Source organism: Pygocentrus nattereri, chromosome 5, assembly GCF_015220715.1.
Source record: "Pygocentrus nattereri isolate fPygNat1 chromosome 5, fPygNat1.pri, whole genome shotgun sequence".
NCBI classification, from domain to species: domain Eukaryota; kingdom Metazoa; phylum Chordata; class Actinopteri; order Characiformes; family Serrasalmidae; genus Pygocentrus; species Pygocentrus nattereri.
This window is the reverse complement of record NC_051215.1, coordinates 31,855,920-31,876,355: the sequence shown is the minus strand read 5'-3', so window position 1 is coordinate 31,876,355 and position 20,436 is coordinate 31,855,920. Positions and strand designations below refer to the sequence as shown.

The following is a 20,436-nucleotide window of genomic DNA, read 5'->3' as shown; positions in this document are numbered from 1 at the left end:
GCTGAAGAACATCATGCTACTAGATAAACTGTTCCAGCTCAGTGTCCCCATCTGTCTGCAACTAAATCCACAACTACTTTTCCAACAGGAAACGGTATGTCAGGGGGGTGACCACAATTCAGACCCTCTCTGCCTCAGCACCGGTCATCCACAGGGTTGCGTGCGCATACACAAATGACTGCAGTGGCACTGTAAACCATAATAGGTTTGCAGATAACACTACCCTGGTTGTCCTCATATCAGTCAATGACGAATCCACGTACCAGGAGAAAATAATGTAGCTGGTGTCAAGGTGCAGAGCTAGCACCCTGGAGTTAAACAAAACTGCGGATATGATCATTCATTTCCAAAAGAAATGTACCCACTGCCTCCACTGGAGCAGAGCAAAGTCTTTCAAATTCCTGGGTACCATTCAGTAGGATCTCAAATGGGACAGACACAGCACTGCAGTTATACAGAAGGCCCAGTAGCACTTATATTTCCCGTGAATGCCCAAGACATTTGGGCTGTCTCAAGCCTGGCTTGTTCAGTTCTACACTGCCCTAACAGAGACCATCTTCACATCTCCATCTGGTCTGGCTCTGCATATTTGAAAACCAAACGTAAGCTGCACCAAGCGTTGCAATGTGCGGAAAAAATCATCAGCTGTTGGCTCACCACCCTCAAAGAGCTTTACCCATCTAAGATTAGAAGAAGGAGTAGGCAAGGAAAATCATGGCTGACTCCTCACACCCCAGTCACGCTATTGGTTTCCACTGGTTTCCATCTCAGCAGAGATAAAGAGTGAGAGCCCTAAAGACTCGTTTCACCCTTCACCTCCAGAGCTTATTTCCCCGATCTCTCATCCTCCTAAACGAGGACCCTTTTCACATCCCTCTGCTTTGAACAGCTGCACTTAACTAAGTCTTTACAAACTTGCCATTTTCCAGCTAAAATGTATGAAGGTATAAGAGGTGAAGCAAGTTATGATGTACTAGTCTAGTAATGTTAGCTGAGGTATTAAGCACTGTCTATTTATCTTAGGACTTTGGATCCTTAACCCTTTGATGTAAACTTCAAGCCATGTGTGATCTAATATCTAATTTATGAATACGGTAATAGTGTCATTAGTTTTCTAACTAGTTAGGCTGGCAGTGTTTGCTAAAAGGCTGCCTATGTGGAAAATGGCAATGGCTGAGTCAAATATTGCAGTAATTGTGTGAAATATGTCCATGCCTGAGCAGAATTTTCATTTATAAATGTACATTCACTTTGTGGCTTGAAAATTCAAAATTGCTCAAAAGATTAGGTGCTTATGTCACGATTGGCTCCTCCCAGTCCTGTCCAAATGCTTTTGTTTACCTTCTAGTCCTGTCCATGTGCTTTTGTTTTCATTAAGTTCTTCCCGGTCCTGACCCCTTGTTTTCAGACCCTGCCCATGGTTGTTCTCACCTGTGATTAGCCACCTGTATTTTGTTTGCCCATTGTATTTAGCCCTGTGTTTGTCCTAGTTTGTTGCTGATCTATTCTCATGTAATGTATTCTCCTGCGGTGTTTTGCTTAGTGTCGTTCTTCCGGCCTCCATTGTGTGTTTTCCCAGTGTCCATTTTGTTATGTCTGTCCCTCGTTCTCTCCATGTTGGCTCATTGACCTTGGACTGTCTTGACCCTGATGATGGATTTGCCCATAATAAATCTCACTTATTTCCTCATATGTGTCCGCTTCATCATCACTTCACAGCGTTACAGCTAACGCTGAAAAAACGTACTACACATACTACATACTAACTAAAGTCAACGATGGTGGATCCATACCATCAAAAAGGATATTTTTCCATATTCTGTTGTTTGGCATCCTTCATGAGACCCTGCCAATATGGCAGAATGAACTCATAATGCAGCGTGACATGACATCAATTTCTTAAGCCCATTTGTGTGTACGTCCCAGCTTAGAACGAAGCTTTATTTGTAAGAGTGCGCAGCAGGAAGAAGCCTTTAAAAAAAAGTAAAGCAAAGCAGAGAATCATGGATTGCTGCGAGACTGCATTTCATGTTCTTGTGCAACCCTGTGCACCTACTAATGGTTCATCAAAATTTCATCAGGCTTTCATGGCAAGTCATGCTTTGCTGCACCTTTGAGTTCATATCTGCTTCTTCTGTCTGTGAGCTGTCTTCAGAAGCATGAAAGGGCTCACCTGGCAAAGAGGCACGTGATGGAGCATGAGAACTGCCGGGAAAGCTGAGCTGCGTTTTTCTCACCAGGCAACCCATGTTATCTCTCCTTTTGATGGTTTGAAGAGAGGTATTTGAGCCGATGATGAAGACATTTGAGTTTGAACTGTCATAAAAAATGTTTTTCACAACACAAAATGTTTTTAGTATGCACATCTCTCCATCTCTCTGTGGCACATGGATCTGTTAAGTGTTTGTGCTTAAATGTCTGTTTATCGAAGAAGCATTGATTTGAGCCAAACCAGACTAATTAACTTTTTTTCCAGGTTCCTCTGATTTAGTTTTTCCATGTCTTTTTGGAAATTTCACTAGCTTCCTCCTTTATTCTGGCTCTATCTCTCTTGCCTTTCACTGTTTTACCTTTTTCCCTTGTGACGCTGTCATTTTAGATTTAGCCCCTGATAAGTTGTGTGTGTTATTTTTCCTTATGAAATATTGGTGAAGCCTTGTCTCAGTTGAGAGAGTATAGTGTGCATTTATTTGTCTGAGATGGTCCCTGTGCAACTCATGTGTGGAGAAGTACACACACACTTTTATGGCCCTTTCAAGTCATGAAGAATTTAAAACAAGACTATCTGCCATAAATTCTAGCATATATGTCCATGGGCTTTCGCTGTGGATAATAAAAGCTTAAGTTCATCTTGAAAGAATACCATTGAATGGCAAGTTTCGAGATTCTGTTAAGAAAGCATTTCTCCTCACTGGTCAGAGAGAATCAGCTTTGTGCCGCTCGTGGTACAGCAACTTTCTGAATTGGCAGATGGTAGCTCTGCACGTTTCAGACATGTTTCTACTTACCTTAAAAGCTGTCAGTTCAACGAGCAGCGCAGCCTGGAGCTGAGTGCTGAGGGAGTTTTTCAGTGGAGATCTTTTATTGGCCTTTTAAGTGTCTAATCCATGATCTGTCTTCACTTAGACACGGCTTTTAATCTATTCCCTCCTACCACTATACAGCAGTCTTTTCCTCTTATTAAGCCATGCTAATCACCCAGGCCTATAATCGGTGCCTGCAGAGACAGAGCTGAAAATATCAGGGGGGCACAGGTGACGTCCAAACAGGTGTACATACTAAGAATAAACATGAGTTTTACAGATGACTTTCTGCAAGGTCAGTATAGGGCACATGTACATATGTCTCAATAACTGTACCCATAATTATCCTACATTATCTAATGATGGCATCACAAAGTCACTTTAAAGGGCCCATTTTATATTTTGGAATGGAAAAGGTGTATTATATAAACACTGTTTAATGTATTAAAATGTACCATTCACTCCCCAATTCACACAGTCCATACATTATCACTTTGCAAATAAAATCTCCAAAATGGTATCTTTACTGATAATTGGACTTTTTTGGGGAGATTATTTTTTCCAGTTTTCTCTCCAATTTAGTTGTATTCAATCGCACCCAGCAGTTAGGATTCCCGAGTCACTCGATACCACCAGCACTAGGAGAGAAAAGGCAAGCATAAGCTTCCTCCGAGTCACATGAATCCAGCCACCACATCTTTTTGGACTGCCACTAACACAACATCATTGTACAGCTAAACACGCTTGGAGGAGAACGCTAACCGCCAGTTCTGTTATGCCAGCTAAGAGATGCCTGCACTGGCTAACATTGCACTGAGTGGTGGGGGAGAAGGGGGGCATCCTACCAAGCCAGGGAGAGCAAGGCCAACTGTGCTCTCTAGGACTCCTAGTCATAGATGACTGTAATATGACCAGCCAATTCACAATCACCTGATGATAAGGCCAACGTTTACACAGTTGCACCACTCAGCAGCCCGGGAACTTAACTTTTAATGCAAGTTAAAGGAGAATTCCTTACATTTTCCAAACTTTCTACACAAGTAAATAGTTCACTCATTGAGAGAGGTTTGATGTGAAATGTTCTGTTTTAGAGAAACTTACCAAATCAGAGTTGTTCCATGTGGTGGTGATAGGAACCAGACATCTGAAGAGTTTAATGATTCTAAAAGCTCCCTTACAGAAATTTATTACATGAAATGGTTACAAATACCCTGCCTGATGCCTGAAGCATTATTCATTCATAGCAGAAAGGTACATGCTGGGTTTTGTAAGGCAAAATATTTCCCAATGAAAGCTTTTTTTCAGATGGACCACTGCTTTACTGCTATCAATGTTACATATTGCATATATATAATTCAGAAGACACGTGTACGTACACTGGTGGTTTTGGATAGCAAATAATTTAGCTATATATAAATGGCAGTTTAGCCCTGCCCACACACAGTGATAATATACAGTGTTACAGCCCTGTTTGAATGAGATGCAACACTGAACAGCCAATCAGAACAGTGACTATTTATATGGTCTTCAAAGACACCATAACAGATTGATTCTAAGGGATAAAAGGGGGGGGGGTACATGGTACATAATCCCATACAAATATCATAAGCATTCCTCAGGAAAAATAAGAAAAGAAATATGTGGGTATGGGCCATTTAAGGCATCTTAGTCCAGACCAGTGCAAATACAAACATTTGAAACATTTGGAATTGTACACACATTCCCTGCATAACCTGAAACTAACTGAAAGATCAATAAGCTGATAAGTGGCCTATTGCAAAACGAAGTCATGTAAGGAAAATACTCACAAGCTTTTTTTGTCCCACATCCTTGCTTTTAATTTCTGCCTTTCAATGAGCTGCAGAATATTTAACACAAGCAAAAAGAGTAGAGATTTTTATTCATTTTTTTTTTCAGGCACAGATTTATTTTCTCACAGTGTTGAGTTTGTATTTTTTTCACAGACTACACAAATCCATTAACAGGTGAAGAGCACAGCGTTTGGACACTGACAGAGAAAGGACTACTAACATCTGGCACAAGAACTAAACAGAAAAGGCGGACGAGAGAGCACAGCGAAACAGAGGACAAAGCAAACAGCATGGAGCTCAAACACTCACAACTGTATGCAGTCAAACACACACGCCTGTGAACGCGCACACAACCCACACATTCACATTCTCTCCCATACTGCCATGCAAGCCACTGACTTTTATTTTGTTAGTCATATAATAAAAGCAAACAATGGCTATAAAAAGTGTAACACGCTGACAAAAAATGGTGCTTCAAATATGTCAAACCGGAATAACACAGTCCCTGTCCAAAATAAACAAACAAACAAATAAATAAATAAATAAAAACAACAATAATGTACAAGAGAAGCCAAAAACATTCTCAACGTTTAATGTAAGTTAATGTAAAGCGATTATGTCATTTTGGAGCATTTCTGTTGGTCTGTTCTTTATAAATTCACCCAATGTAAAGGACAACTGCTGTTTTAAAATGATGTAGAAAAATAAAAGTAAAAAAAAAAAAAGCTTTTATTTTTTGTATTTTTTTTTACTGTAACTGACTTGATGTAACACATTATATTCAACAGTTTGACACGTTCTCTCAAAACACCATCTTCTTCAGTGCATTCTTATAATGCCGTAGTCATCTATTTATCTAAAAAATATAAACAGACCTTATTTTACACATATTCATTGCTATTAGAACTGTGTTCTGCATAGGGTGCGCTAAATGTCCACTAAACACTGACTGAGTGAAAGAGTGCGCAAGATGCGCTTAGGCGTACTGGACACAACACGGATCTATACACAGTTCTACTTTAGAAAATATGTTGGCTACACTGCAATGATGATGGATCTTAATATTATACAGACATCATACAACATGTAATGCTATTGTAAGTAAAACAGAGCAACTAACAGGGATAGGATACAGCACAGAAAGGGTAGAGAGTCCGACAGTAGCATCAACAGACAACACAGACACATTCTCTCTACACGCACTGCTTTTGGAATGTGACTACCTTGAGTATGTTAACTGCGCAGTTAATGTGATAAGATCATGCTTAAATTGTTCCACACATAACACAGACCTTAAACAGGGGTAGATGCACACACAAAACTGCCGACGCTAAGACTTCAACTTTACAAAAGGCATCAATGGCTTTGTCATAAACTAACAAGAAATTATTCAATTGTTTGCTGTTCTGTCTGATGCAGAGGAAAAAGTAATCAACTGAGATTATTTGATTCGAATGTGTAAATCATTTCCACGTGAATGAAATATCGCTGCTGTTGGAACAAAAATATGTCATATGTCAAAAATAGTAACTTTACCGGAGAAGGAAAAAAACCTTTAGTTTTAATGCAAGTTGGTGGACTTTTTGTCCAAGTGATTTTAGCTACGTTCACATTACAAATTTTCTCAAATCCGATTTTTGCTCGTTTAGGTGACTCAAATCTGTCTTTAACGTAAACGAACCGGCGTCCTGAAATGACCCGCATGCGCACATCCTACTCAGTAACGTCACGTGAATTAATCATGTGTGTCACTGAATCATCGGCAAACAGGCTAACGGTCAGAACGAGCTTCGCTGCAAAGATTATGAACTCTGATCAGCTCTCAGCTTCATTATAACAGCGAGAAGAAGTCGGGAAAGGTGAGATGAGCTGTTTTCCCACCGTTTACAGGATAACTTCTGTTTGGCGCTGCTGCCATGGTAACGCTGAATGATGGCGCGCGCGCAGTGGGAAAAAGCGCATGAATTCCGATCTGAGCGTCACGTTAAGGTTGCACAGCCACGAATCAGGTACATATCCGATCTAGGACCACATCTGAACGTCACTCAGGTCGGATTTGAAAAGATCAGATTTGCGTGTCCACACAGCCCTGAAAACATCAGATCTGATTCACATTATGGCAAGAAATAGGATTTGTGCCACTTCAACCTGGTAATGTGAACGTAGCCTTTGGGTCACTTCTTTTGGTCCAATGTTCATGAAATTTACAAATGATGTAAAGGGCAAGAGGTATTTTCAAGTTATGTCAAAAACTGGAAAACAACAAAAATGGAGATATGAGTTTTTTCTGACAGCATCACATAATGTTGTCTTTCACTTTACTTACTTTTCACAATATTTTATTTTATTCATGTGGAAATTTATACATGCTCTTGCATGTTCGAATCAACTACACACAGTTCATTGCTTTTTTTCAGTGTATCTGACATGTCTGCGGGGCTGGATGAAAGAGGGAGAAAGAGAGAGATCAGATCTGCCTACAAAGAAGAAAATTTGAATTCATTATCCACAGGAACGTTGATGAGTCATGAGATAACAGGAATGAGACCCTTGTGAAATGATTCGCCTGGAGAGAGCAAAGCTGCTGTCGGGCAATCACAGATGAGACGACCAAGCTTCTTTAACTTCCCGGCCACACTAAAGGCTTTTTTAGCAACATGCCTGATCATGTGTTCGATAAATATTCAGTGCTTGATTTTACTTGCTAGGGTACAGATATTGGCAGAGATGGCCAAGTGAAATGATAAAAGGCTTTCTTTCATGTTGTGCATAGCCTCAACTCAAAATTGTAACTGAAAAAGTTTTTTTTTTTTTTAATTGACATCATTCAAATGTTTCGGTTTACTTCTTTTGTAAAAGAATTGCGATGATGATAACATATATTATTAATGTCTAACATACATTTGAACCATGTCAATTCAAAACACCATTTTTCAGTACACCTAGAGCATGCACATAAAACATATATATGCATGTGCTCACTGACAATGTCGCAAGTGTTACAGTGACATGAGAGACTTTTTTCCACATCAGTTATTACAGTGTCAGCATTAACACCACATTTTCAAGGCAAGTAGGCTGTTATTATTAGCTAATTCCAAGAAAATGGCTTAAGGGTCAATCTTGAAGCATCAAAATCTATTCACATAATATTAAACTACTTATGCTTTGGTTTGGTAAGGCGCAAGTAAGCTGAATATTAGTGTATTTACAAGTATTTTTAGCAGTGTCTTTACTACTTAAAGTTCAACATCTATTATCAGTATACAGTTAACACGCTAGTTCTTTGAAATATCCTGTTAAATCTGTAGAAGCATGTACTATATTTACTTTGTATGCCTGAAGCTGAAAAACATTTAGTAATTTGTGCACAAAATAAAAGGTGAAAATACTTTATCTATCCTCCAGCTCTGACAGCACAAGACTATTTCACATTATAGCCTTCACTGCACCATAAATATTCCGAAGATTGCTTGGCACTGAGCAAGACGGGTATACGAAATCACTTTGTTTGCTATGGCACACGCTGTCTGGAACACAAATGTCACAAATAGCAATTTGTCAATCTTCTAAATGTTCTGTGTTTTTGCTGGTATTATTCAATGTCCTGTAATAGTGAATCAATATAATATGCCTTCTAGGTCACATGCACCTGGTCTTTCTTTTCTTTATAAGCAAATTTTCAATCATCATTAAAGGAATACCAAGGGCGGACAACACGTCCACTGGTAAAACATCCAACAGCAGCTTTTATCCATTCACTCTCATTGAGGACTAATGGTGCCAAATACTGTATCAAGAGGGTGGAGAATTTACAAATGATATCCAAATATCTCCTCAATTTCAAATGAGTCCATCCCTATTTTACACTTTATAAATACAGGTACCCGATCCAGTAGACGAGGTTGAAGAGGCCGAAAGCAGTCGGGAAGAATATTCGGGAGTACGAGTCGATTTTGGACACATGGACATGCATCCTGTTCTCACGCCATGCCCCTGAGCGACAGTCGTCAATGCAACAGAAAAAACTTGTACAGTCTTTCCCATCCAGACATTCGTAGGTGTAATCATCGTCATCATGGTAGGGTGCGATGTTGTTCATCTGAAGCAGAGACGTCCCTGGCCTGATGTTCACCACGCTTGATTTCTAGTGTAAAGGACAAAAAAGCATATGAATAGCTACTCAGTATTGTGCTTGCAAGGCCCTGTATGTCTCACAAACAATTACATTCATGAGTTACTACTAACAATTTTGATTGTTAACAATGTAATGTTAATGATGTATTTTAATAATACAAATTTCCATTTTCAGCAGATAATTAACAAGTTTAAAGATACATTGCAAAAAATCCTTTACCATTTGTCTGAACACATACTGCATGGCAAAAAGTATGTGGACACCTCTTCTAGTTAGTAGGTCCACATTTACTGCTAACAGGTGCATGAAATCAGTAATGTGATCTCCGTAGATAAACACTAGCAGTAGAATGAGTCGTACTGAAGAGCTCAGTGGCTTTCAATATGGCACTGTGATAGGATTCCAACAAGTCTGTTCGTTACATTTCTGCCCTGCTAGAGCTGCCCAGCAACTATAAGTTCTGTTATTATGAAGTAGAAACATCCTGGAGTAACAAAAGCTCAGCCATGAAGCAACAGCACACAAGCTTTACATCAATCCCAGCAGAATAACTGTTTGTCAGGAGCTTCATACACAAGACTCTCACAGAAGCCTAAGATCTCCTTTTGTAATTTGCCAAGCATTGGCTGAAGTGGAATTAAACACACTGCCCCTTTGGAGAAGTGTTCTCTAGGGTGATGAATCATAACCATCTGGCAGTCTGATGGATGAATCTGGGTTTGGTGAATTCCATGAGAACACTATTTGTCTGAATGTATAGTGCTATCTGTAAAGTTTGGTGGAGGAGGGATGATGCTTAGGACTGTTTTTAATGTTTTAAGCTGAGCCCCTTAGTTCCAATGACTGGAAAATTAAATTAGCACACAATGACATTCCAGATAACTTACTGTCTCAGTATGACAATGCCCCATGTACAAAGAGCGGTCCCAAAAAACATGGTTTGTTGAGTTTGGTATGAAGCTTCACAGAGCCCTGATTTCAACCCCATCCAACGCTTTTGTGATAAACAGTAGTAAATGTTAGTGTCTATGTATGTCACACTTATTGGCACATCATTCATGTTGTGTTTAAAATGTAGGTCAGCTATGTAAATCCCTTTTATTTTTACGTATGTAATAAGGCAATACAGGGGCAATTCAGAATGTACAGAGTATGTACAGAGAGTATAGATTTGCTCACCGGTGCATTGTTGGTCTTGGTCTTCTTGTTCTGCCGATTGCTGGTGAAGTAGTGCAGTGTCCCATACTCCATTAATGCAGCAAATGTGAAGATGAAACACACAGACACAAAAAGATCCATGGCTGTCACGTACGACACCTTTGGCAAAGACTTTCTGGATATGGTGCTTAGGGTCGTCATGGTGAGCACGGTTGTGATACCTGAGCCAATGAAAAAAATACAAAAATTGTTATGAAGGTTACAAGAACATCATACTATTAACTAAGCAAATGGAATTTGGAAATTTCTTTCATGGAACAAAATGCTTACAATTCCATTAGACTTCCTCCTCATCAGCTGTACCTGTTCTTAATTTATGGATTGACTAACATATACATGGCAAAAATCCATGTGTTCCTTATAGTAACATAATAGAAAGCACCTATAAGTGTCTTAACTTTAATGTATGATCATATTACGCCATTTTTTCAGATTTTAGACCATTTCTAATTTGTCCATTCTTCATTAAATGTTCACACAATGATAACATCAGCTGGTGTTTTCAGTTGGTGTCCAAATTTTATTGGAAAAATTAAATAAATAAATACAATTTTATATGTATCCATCCATCCATCCATCCATTTTCTAAGCCGCTTCTCCGTCAGGGTCGCGGGGGGATGCTGGAGCCTATCCCAGCGGTCTTCGAGCAGAAGGCAGGATACACCCTGGACAGGTCGCCAGTCCATCGCAGAATTTTATATATATATATATATATATATATAAAATACACAAAGAAGTTGGAATAAGGCTAGATAACTGGCAACACTTTGACAACTAAATTATATAAAATAAATAAATTATATATGCATTTATATAAATATATATATATATATATATATATATATATATATATATGCGCATATATAATTTATATATAAAAATATATGACTCCACTGTGTCTTTTATTAGTTGTCAAAGTGTTGCCAGTTATCTAGCCTTGTTCCAACTTCTTTGTGTCTTTGTGTTCCTAGTACTTCCTTTTATTACTTTTGTCTGCCTGTTTTTGTTGCAGGATTATGGATAAGCCTTTGATTACCCTGTCTTTGTTTTTGCCCATTCTGCCTATCTTGGCAGCGACTCCTGGAACAGCCCAAATAAATCAAGTCTGCACATGCAATCTCCTGAAACATCACTAACTCATATGTTATTGTAAACATATACAGTAGGATACCTAAAGATGTTCTGGCAGGAACGGCATCCTTGTTGATCCAGAAGGAAACCCAGGACAGCACTACGATCATGCTGCAGGGGATGTAGGTCTGAATGGTGAAGTACCCCATTCTCCGGCTCAGATCAAAGAAAATTGTCATAACCACATACTCTCCTAAAATAAATGAAAATAATAATTATATGCTCCATAATACACAGCATGTATATAGTAACTAGGGCTTGTGTTACTCTTAATGTTGTTCTGATCTTTTGTTTTTCCACATTAGGACCACCCTAGAGACTTGACTTAAAGCTTGTTACACAGTCTGTTTTAGCTAGGGCTTTTTTGGATTTTTAATACCTCAAGAGTATTGTGTAATGAAGCTCAATGCTCTGAAATCACATTATTTTGCCGTGAAATTCAACACTGTCCATGAACTGTCATTGAAGGTTTAAACATTTCCCCTAAAAATATAGCTGCATTTTACAGTATGGTTTAAAGGAATGACGCAGAGAAAAATTAAATACACAATTTGCCGTTTATCCTGGATGTAGTTGAGACATATTTCGTATCCAAATTTTGCTTCTTTAGTTTAGAACAGGAGTGGCGAGGCTACTGCTAAAAAAACACTAGAACTCACAAGCCACTCAAATAGCCCAAATCATTTCTTTAATAATAGATCACCAAAACTTCTTTCAACCTGCTCAAACTGCACTCTAGCCTTCTTCAAAACAAGAAGGGTGGGCAGCCAATTTTGACAACAGGGTCTTTATTCAAAATCTTTAGGAATAGTTTTGTTCATATTTATAGCAAAAAAATCACAAGTCATACTGTGTCCTAAACCACAAAAAGTCTGGCTGCAGTTTGAGCAGCTTTAGAGGAGTTTTAGGGCTGTATTTTTACAGAAACAATTTGGGCTATTTGAGTGATTCTGAGCTTTAGTGATTGTCAACAATAACAGCCTCACAGCTCCAGTTCCAAACCATTTGGTTTGACACCTTTGGACAAAGATGTCTTTGCTAAGTGACTACATCTGGGACAAGAGGAAAATTGGGTAAATTTGATTTTTCTCTGAAGTTTTACTTTAAACTGTTCTTGTGTTTGCACTCTTCAGTCACAGGGCTGGTTGTAAGTCAAGTGCATTGATTTAGGACAGTCTTTAACATCCATCAAACTGTTAAAGCCTTCAGCAAGGTAACCTGAAATTACTTTACAAACACTTCCCACACCTGACTGAGTATGTGCAATGTCCGACATGCTCCGCAGGCCTACAAAGGCGAACTGGTAAAGTCTCCAGTACCGCTGGTCTGCTACCTCAACAGCACGAGCCTGCCACCTGTACTCAATCTCATTCTTTGGATATCCATCTGGAAAACACACATATAGACAGTTTACATATCAGATTACTGTCTCACTCTAAATTACAAACTGAACTCCACACTCTCAGCTATACTGTACAATACATACACACATACAAGAATGGCAGGATGGTATTGAGGAATACAAGATGGCCCACTGCTTGTCTAATTATGGCATGCCTTTCCCTCAAACTTCTGCCCTCGGTGGTTAATGACACATATGGAAAGCTGAGGGACAGCGCATTCCGCGGATGGAGGGGTGACACAGACTGAAAGATGGAGGAATGTAAAGGCAGCTGGAGAGAGATGAGTATTCTGCTGGAGGATGGTACACTGTCCTTCCTCAATGCGGGGTTGAAAGATGGTATTTGGGACAGGCCTTATGCAATGTTTGCTTAGCCATAATAGGTGGTGCATGAGGACTGGTCAGCTGACAGAGGCAATGTGTGAGGACTGGTTGGCCAGCAGCACCCAAAATGGGGCTGAGGCTGAGTCACAGATTGATGGTAGCAGTTTTTAACACCTACAGCTCGAAAATTCCAGTGGACACGAATGCTCATCCATAGGAAAGTTATGCAGCTTAAGGTAGCATTCCGCATTAATAGTCAACCTGACAAAAACAGAATTGTGAAAGGTAAGGAACAAAACCAAAAAGAGGTTGAGGCTGACATTTCAAACGCACTTTGATGCCTGTATTGTGTCCAAGTTTCATTATTTTATAGCTAAAGTCTTGTATTCAATTTAAACTGACATATATATAGTGTGATTTAAAAGATTCAAACTGTATGTGTCAACAGACAGCAGGGGCGATTGCTTTTTCATTTTTTGTACAAAAGCGAGTGCTATAAGACAGGAGTACAGAAGCACACACTTCAGCTGCACAAACAACAACTGAACAACACCAGCGGTTACATAAAATAGATGGATGGTAAGGTCACACCTCAGAGTGTACATCACTCGTCCATCACTCCACAGGCGCAGGAGGCGATTGGGTGTGGTGATCCAGTGGGCGTCAGATTTGCGGGAATTGCGGAAAAATGTGTCAGGAATCCAGATCTTTCCAACCATGTTGCTGTTCAGCATAAGGACCTTCATAGAGCTGTTGAACTGAAGTCGGCTGTCGTACCATGTCTGAGCGAAGAAGATGTCTATGGTATACTCCTGAAGAACACACCAACAAACATCATTCATAAGTGAGTCACAGTGTTCAGTTGAGCAGTTATCTAATCTGAGAACAAATCTATAAAAGGCTGACTGCAACATCAAATAAACACCATGTGATTAGTTAGCGTTCTTTTCTTTAAAACAGGTGTTTATCAGAGCTACTTGTGTGAGCTGTCTGCATGACTCAGACTGAGAATGTGAGAAATGTAGAGTAAATGTACTGTACTCGTGCTTTCCTTCATTTGTTCTTAAACAGGGTAAAAGCTCAACAGCTTAATGTGATGCATTAAAAAAATTTTATAATCTAAACATTCAGGTTTACAGCATAATACATACAGTAAATCCACCGTCTGTGTTTCGTATGGGCTCACCATGTTGATGGGATCCACTGGGCCGATGCTGTTCACATACACAGCTGTCTTAATCACAGTGGGTTTCACTGGAAAAACATAAGTAGATTTGTACTTAAATAGGAGACCAAGTAGCCTACAAGCATGTGTGGGCTATTCTGTAAATGCATACGTCATTGCGATATTATAACCAAATTTTTTCCTCTATTTGAAAATACTAACTGCCTTTCATGTTGTATGAATGATTGTATGATGAATTGTATGATGAATGGGACAATATGAATGGCTGAAATTGACTTATAGAATAGAATCTCTTTACACTAAGGTACATGCAATTAAGAACGCTTATTGCTTTTCCTCTAAATATGTGTATTTCTATATTTATGCAAATTGGCTTATTTGTTACTAAAATCTTCCACAGGCTATTTAGACCTCATGTGCTGAATAAAATCTCTCAGTAGCGTCAAATTTACTAATCCAGTGATACTCATGTGAAAATCAAGACGAGACTGTAGAGACTGTGCTACTTCCAAAGCACCCAGGCAAAACAATGCAGATCTAGGGAGATGATGAATCACAGAAAGCCCGCAGGTCCTCCTTACACCCCCTCACAGTCGGCTCTGAACACTAATGAACTCCACTCATCCTCACTCCATCTCTCCTTTAGTCTCTCTCTCATTTTCTCCCTCTTTATCTCTCCACATCTCTCAGATTCACATAAACATACAGATAAAGAAGGAAGATCAATACTGATTTGACTCTCTTGTGCTCTGACACAGCTGGACTCAATTCACTTAAATAACTGATCTGTGGTCAACTCAGCACATTCCTTCCACCAAACAGCGACAAAGAGATGAACACAGTGCACCAATCTATGATAATAATATGCTTAAATATAGCAAGAAATAACTGCATGCATAAATCAGGAGGAACAAATACAGCTTTAGACTTTATGCTTGTCTGCTATAATTCAGGTTAATTTTCTTGAAAACAGAGCCTCATTCATAAGTCTTTATACAGATGTGTATGCCCTTCCTTCTTTTGTCATTGCAGAAATCAGTTGTGTAACTAATGGCAGAGCAGTCGTGGCAATTACACTGGAGCTTATAGCATGCAGGGTGGGAAACACTGCCAGTATTTTTGATAGATCCTTTATAAAAGCACTAATTTTGCACTTGTCGGTATCTACAGTTTAATAGTACACTTTAAACATTAGCCTACATTATAGCATCAACTTTGTAAAAACAAAGTAATTATCATAATATTGAGTACACAAGCAAATTACATTGTCCTTTTTTTATTCTGCACTATGTTTGTTTTGGAGGTTTGGAGACCTCTCTGGTGGAAATATGTAATTGCACACGACGTGAAGAAAGGCGTTCTGTAATGTTGGTTGTACTTTGGACCCCTTCTCTAGGTAAATGTGTCTGATGTCTGCAAGCGTGTTGATACAATATTCAAAGAGAACTCAGTCAAAACATGGTGAAAGATGTAAGTACATAATTTAATTTTATCATTATATCTTAATATAAGGATGATTTAGCATTTGAGACTTAAACAGCCGCACATATATTTTAGCAGGATTTTTTCTCCTAACTCAGTAATGCTACTTCTTTCACTTTTAACAAAAAAACTATAACTACAGTATATCTGAACTATAACTAAAGTAAACTATAGTGCAGCTTTAACTAATCCAGAATCATGTCTTATTAGTGCTTTCCCCCAAATGCATTCTTTTGTTACAGTCAACTGTTGCGAGGTTGGACGAGCTTTACAGGATGCTGGCATAAATTCTATTCATCCTAACAACAAATTTTACCTCATTTTTTAGAGTTGCTGCAAAACATTAAGCTTCCAAATTAAATTTCAATGTTACTGAGCTGAACTATGCTGTGGTCACTAATAGAAACTAAGTACAGGGGAAACAACAATGACAAATTTGCCACCATGCTAATGTTTAGCAAAAAAAAATCCATCTAAACAGTGTTAGCTTGTACATCAGCATTAGCATCAACATAATTTTGGCATTTTGAGTTGTGTCTGCAATTTTCCATTAAGTAGAATTTTGCAAATGTTTCATAAATCTTGTCCAACCTTACAACAGTTCCAAAAGAAGAATATATTTGTGCCCAGAGCATAAATAGGTAAAATTTTGTGTATGGGGGCCCATTAATTTTTATTAAGACCTCAGTTGCGCCACTGACTGAAATAATTTCTAATGTCCTTGTGAGTGCTTCAGCTGGTGATTGCTGGCCGTTAGGATGTCCAGGTATGGGAGATTTTGGAACTGATCCAAAGTTGTTGTGATAACTTGCCTCCAATGTCTGGCCGCAGTTTGTTGTCATATCCCTGCAGTAATTTATTCAGGATGAGGGTGACGTCACTCTCGTAAACCTTGGGTGATAAAACCCAAGTTTTATTTATGGGAACGTCCTCATAATCTTCCTCCTCTGCTTTACTGGGCCCAAATGCCAGGCTGATAAAAAGGAAAAAGAAAGAGCAAACTGTTAGAGGAGACAAACAAGAGGAAAAAAACAGCATCATAAAGAATTAGGTATACTGAGAGAGAGAGAGAGAGAGAGAGAGAGAGAGAGAGAGAGAGAGAGAGAGACGGTGAGAGAGAAGAAAAAGAATCTCTTTAGTTTTAGGAGCTCATGCTCAAAGGACAGTAAGTGACTGGTTTAATGAAATAAGAATGATAGGCAGGGAGAGAGGAGAGGGATTCGTAAGAAGAGTATTAATGTATGAACAGATAGAGAATGTCATCTGTTACTGTATATGAGCGAAGACCCTGAGACAGCAAGAATGAGGGAGCTTTTAAACAAGTGGAGAGACACAAAGAAGGGGGATCTAATAAAAGTGTGCAGTGATTAATGAAGATGTGCTTTGGAAAGGAGTGCGATGGAACAGCTGAAGGTTAGAGGTTTAAATTATCACCTCCAACACTCTCTCTCTCTCTCTCTCTCTCTCTCTCACTCTCTCTCTTTCTCTCTGCCAAAGGACTGTTCTGGCCTTATAATTGCATGGAAATTTTTTGAACACCATTGATTAAATTACATATTTTGTTAATTTTCTATGCAAAAAGCTAACACATCTTCTACAGGAAAGAATTTTAAATGTGGCATTTTTCTACAAATTCTAGAGCATGATTTTGGCTGTAGGTCCAAATGTGCTTAACACATTTTGTTTTTGCTCTTTTTCATCTCTTTGCCTGCCGTGACATTTTTTTTAACTGTTTTTTTAACGTTTTCAGCACAGTCAGAAATCTAAGTTCCCAGTCTGTCACATGATAATGGAGACATGTGATTGGTTGGTATTTCACTTAACCAGAGTGGGGAAAAGACTCCCCAACAACATTCCCTTCAAATATTCAAGTGAGAACATGTGGCACAGCTAGGACTCAAACCATGATCCCAAGGGCAGAACACTCTTCTCTGCCGTAGTTATATTGAATACACCCATGTTCGTTTGATACACTGAAAAAATGATGCAAAGGATTTATTTCATTCAAACATGCACATCATTTCCACATGAATAAAATATAATTTTCTTTCAGTTCAGTTGATAAGACATTCTATGATACTTTAACCTGCACCAGGGCAATCTGTTGCGCATGAAAAAGCTAATAAATTGTGTCAGTGAGCAGTGAGAAGGCTTTTGTGTCTAATCCTTGCTCCTCATTAATTCTGTAATTATTAGGCAGGATAATTTAAGAATAATTCCACTGAAGACTGTCTGAGTTCCATTCAGTTGAAATGTTGCCTCACTGCTTATCTAAGCAGCAGAAGAAAGAAACTGGAGATTCAAAATATTTTATTGTCACTCACTAACAGTGCATTAGGACAGAATGGCTGAATCTGTGGGAATACTCTGAAGGTACAGCACACATTGTACATTAGGATGGCCAGTGCTGTGCTCAGTATACATTACTACTTGATGACTTAAGCATCAATTTTCTCTAATAAGCAGCTTTCTAACAGTGATAATGATGACGAAACACCAGTCACCCAAACAGTTTCTCGAGGGAAATGAAACGCTTAGCATGGCAAAACTTCCTTGACACAGAAATTCTAAGAAAAGCCTGCATAAAAGACCCAGACTAGAGAAGTGAACAGTGTTTATCTCTGCAAAAAGAACAGTGAGCTGTACAAAAGAGAACTGGCAACATGTGTGAATATGTCTATAAAATATTTTACTTAAATATTAACAATATATTGTATGGTTACATTTCAGTGAGACTGAATGTGGCTCAGAAATATACTTTCACTGTTCAGAAGGTATAAAAACATGAAGCATGCTTTTCAAAAAAGCAAGGAAATGATAGCCATACTGTGGCCTCTTACTGGTTTAATGTATGTTTCCTTTAGGTGACTAAACACTGCATATTCTCAGGTGCCTATAGACAACTGATGATTGGCTTTCTTCCACCTAATGTTCCTACAGAACTGTTTGTTCAATAAGCATGAAAGATGCTAACACAGCTCAAAAAGCCACTGTGGTGCACACTTGCCTACTGTTCTAGTATCATAAAAGGCCAAATTTCAACCTCTCTTATCTCTAATACCCATACAAGATGGAAAAATCATTCACACATCGCAAATAATAATCCACAAATCAGTCATACCCAGCATATGACCAATGGAAACGTAATTCAGACAGTTTAAAATGAAAGAGGATTTGCTACATTTTCCAAAATTCCTACATAATTCTGCAGGTAAGATGTTAACAAAGTCATTCAGTGTGTTTTGAGGTCAAATGTGCCAATTTGGAGAAGCTCACCAAGACAGAACTGTGTTTCAGCGGTGAGGATAGGCACCAAAAGAGTCTCACAAGAGTTTAATGCTTCTAAAAGCTCCCTCACAGAAAGTGATTACATGACATGGTTATGAATATGCTGCCTGATGCCTGAGACTAGGGGTGGGAGATGTGGCAAAAATAGCATAATATCATACATTTTCACAGTAAACTATATGTAGCAGGATATATATTTTTTTAAGTCTGATAGGTTGAAACAGACAAAAAAAGCCCAAGCAGCGCCACCCCTACAAATACTATGAAAAATGATGAATACAATGATTGTTATTCAATGTTTCACACATTTCATTGCACAAAAGCAATTCAACAGGACAAAAATTATACTTTCTTAGTATAGTCAATATAGTCAGTGTTCATTAGGACAGTGGACGGTGTTCATGTCCGCAATATTCTCAGTAAAGGACACTGCGATATAGTTTATCGAGGTAAAAACAAAATATTGTCATATTGCCTGAGATATTGTGTTAAAATATTTTTGGGATATGGTTATGTTCTAAAACATATTTTGGGAGGTACACATAAGGTCCTAGGAGGCAGGATAGTGCCTAAAAATGAATTTTGTTGGGATTTTTCCATTGTTTCCATTATCACCAGTACATATAAAAACTCAGAAGATGAGTATGACTAGTGGTTATTGTGGAAAGCAAATCATTTTATGCATTGTAGACATCATGACCCCTAGTTACTACAAACACCACTGTAAAGACATCTTGATTGGTAGGTTTTTCTACAAGATACCATTTCACATTACTTCACACGCATTTATTTACATCTTTTATAGCTAAGTTGCAGTATGTTCATATAAGTGATGTCTGTAGACAGTAGGCAAGCATCCTCATTATGTGACTGTTCCTTCACACTGTGTCCAAAATGCATAGACTGCTTAGTGTTTCTTCTGAAAACAAGGGTATTAAAAAGGCGTTTGTTCCTCTCTTTGCTGCAGTAACAGTGGCAACAGTTTTACACTAAATGTTGGAAGAAGTGGCAAGGATTTGATTGCATTCAGTCATGTGAACATTACTGAGGTACTGACGTTATAGATCACTCCTACTCATCCCAGAAGTATTGGATGGGGATTCATCAGAGAATCCTCCAGAGAACACAGTTCCCCATGTGGTGCTTCGACGGCAGTATCCCATTCTAGTGGTCAATGCTTATCTGTGGAGGTTATACAAGCTGTGTGTGCACAGTTGAACACCTGTGTCAGCAATGGATGCACCTTAAAGTAGTGCATTCATTCGTTAGAATGAGTGTCTGGATGCTTCAGGACATTTGTCATATTGTATTAAAAAGCTCCTTCACGCAAAGCTCATTTGCATTTCGTACCACAACTCAATCTTAAAAGATTTTTACATGCAACAACAAACTATGTGCTACCAGATTGATTTATGCAGTGCTATAAGTGATGC

At 38.7% G+C, this 20,436-nt stretch overlaps 1 protein-coding gene across 1 annotated transcript in view; it reads right to left on the bottom strand.

Moving 5' to 3' along the window:
* Positions 1–4,891: 4,891 nt before the first annotated feature.
* gabrg1 (gamma-aminobutyric acid type A receptor subunit gamma1) overlaps positions 4,892–20,436 on the bottom strand; it is a 16,716-nt gene continuing 1,171 nt past the window's right edge. Inside the window, exons 2-9 of the mRNA XM_017690494.2 lie at positions 16,528–16,688; positions 14,234–14,301; positions 13,639–13,859; positions 13,226–13,308; positions 12,570–12,707; positions 11,362–11,514; positions 10,152–10,351; positions 4,892–8,981 (exon numbers count right to left, since the gene is read on the bottom strand). Coding sequence (XP_017545983.1) covers positions 8,706–8,981; positions 10,152–10,351; positions 11,362–11,514; positions 12,570–12,707; positions 13,226–13,308; positions 13,639–13,859; positions 14,234–14,301; positions 16,528–16,688 — 1,300 coding nt within the window. The 3' untranslated portion in view covers positions 4,892–8,705. The remainder of the gene's footprint in view (positions 8,982–10,151; positions 10,352–11,361; positions 11,515–12,569; positions 12,708–13,225; positions 13,309–13,638; positions 13,860–14,233; positions 14,302–16,527; positions 16,689–20,436) is intronic.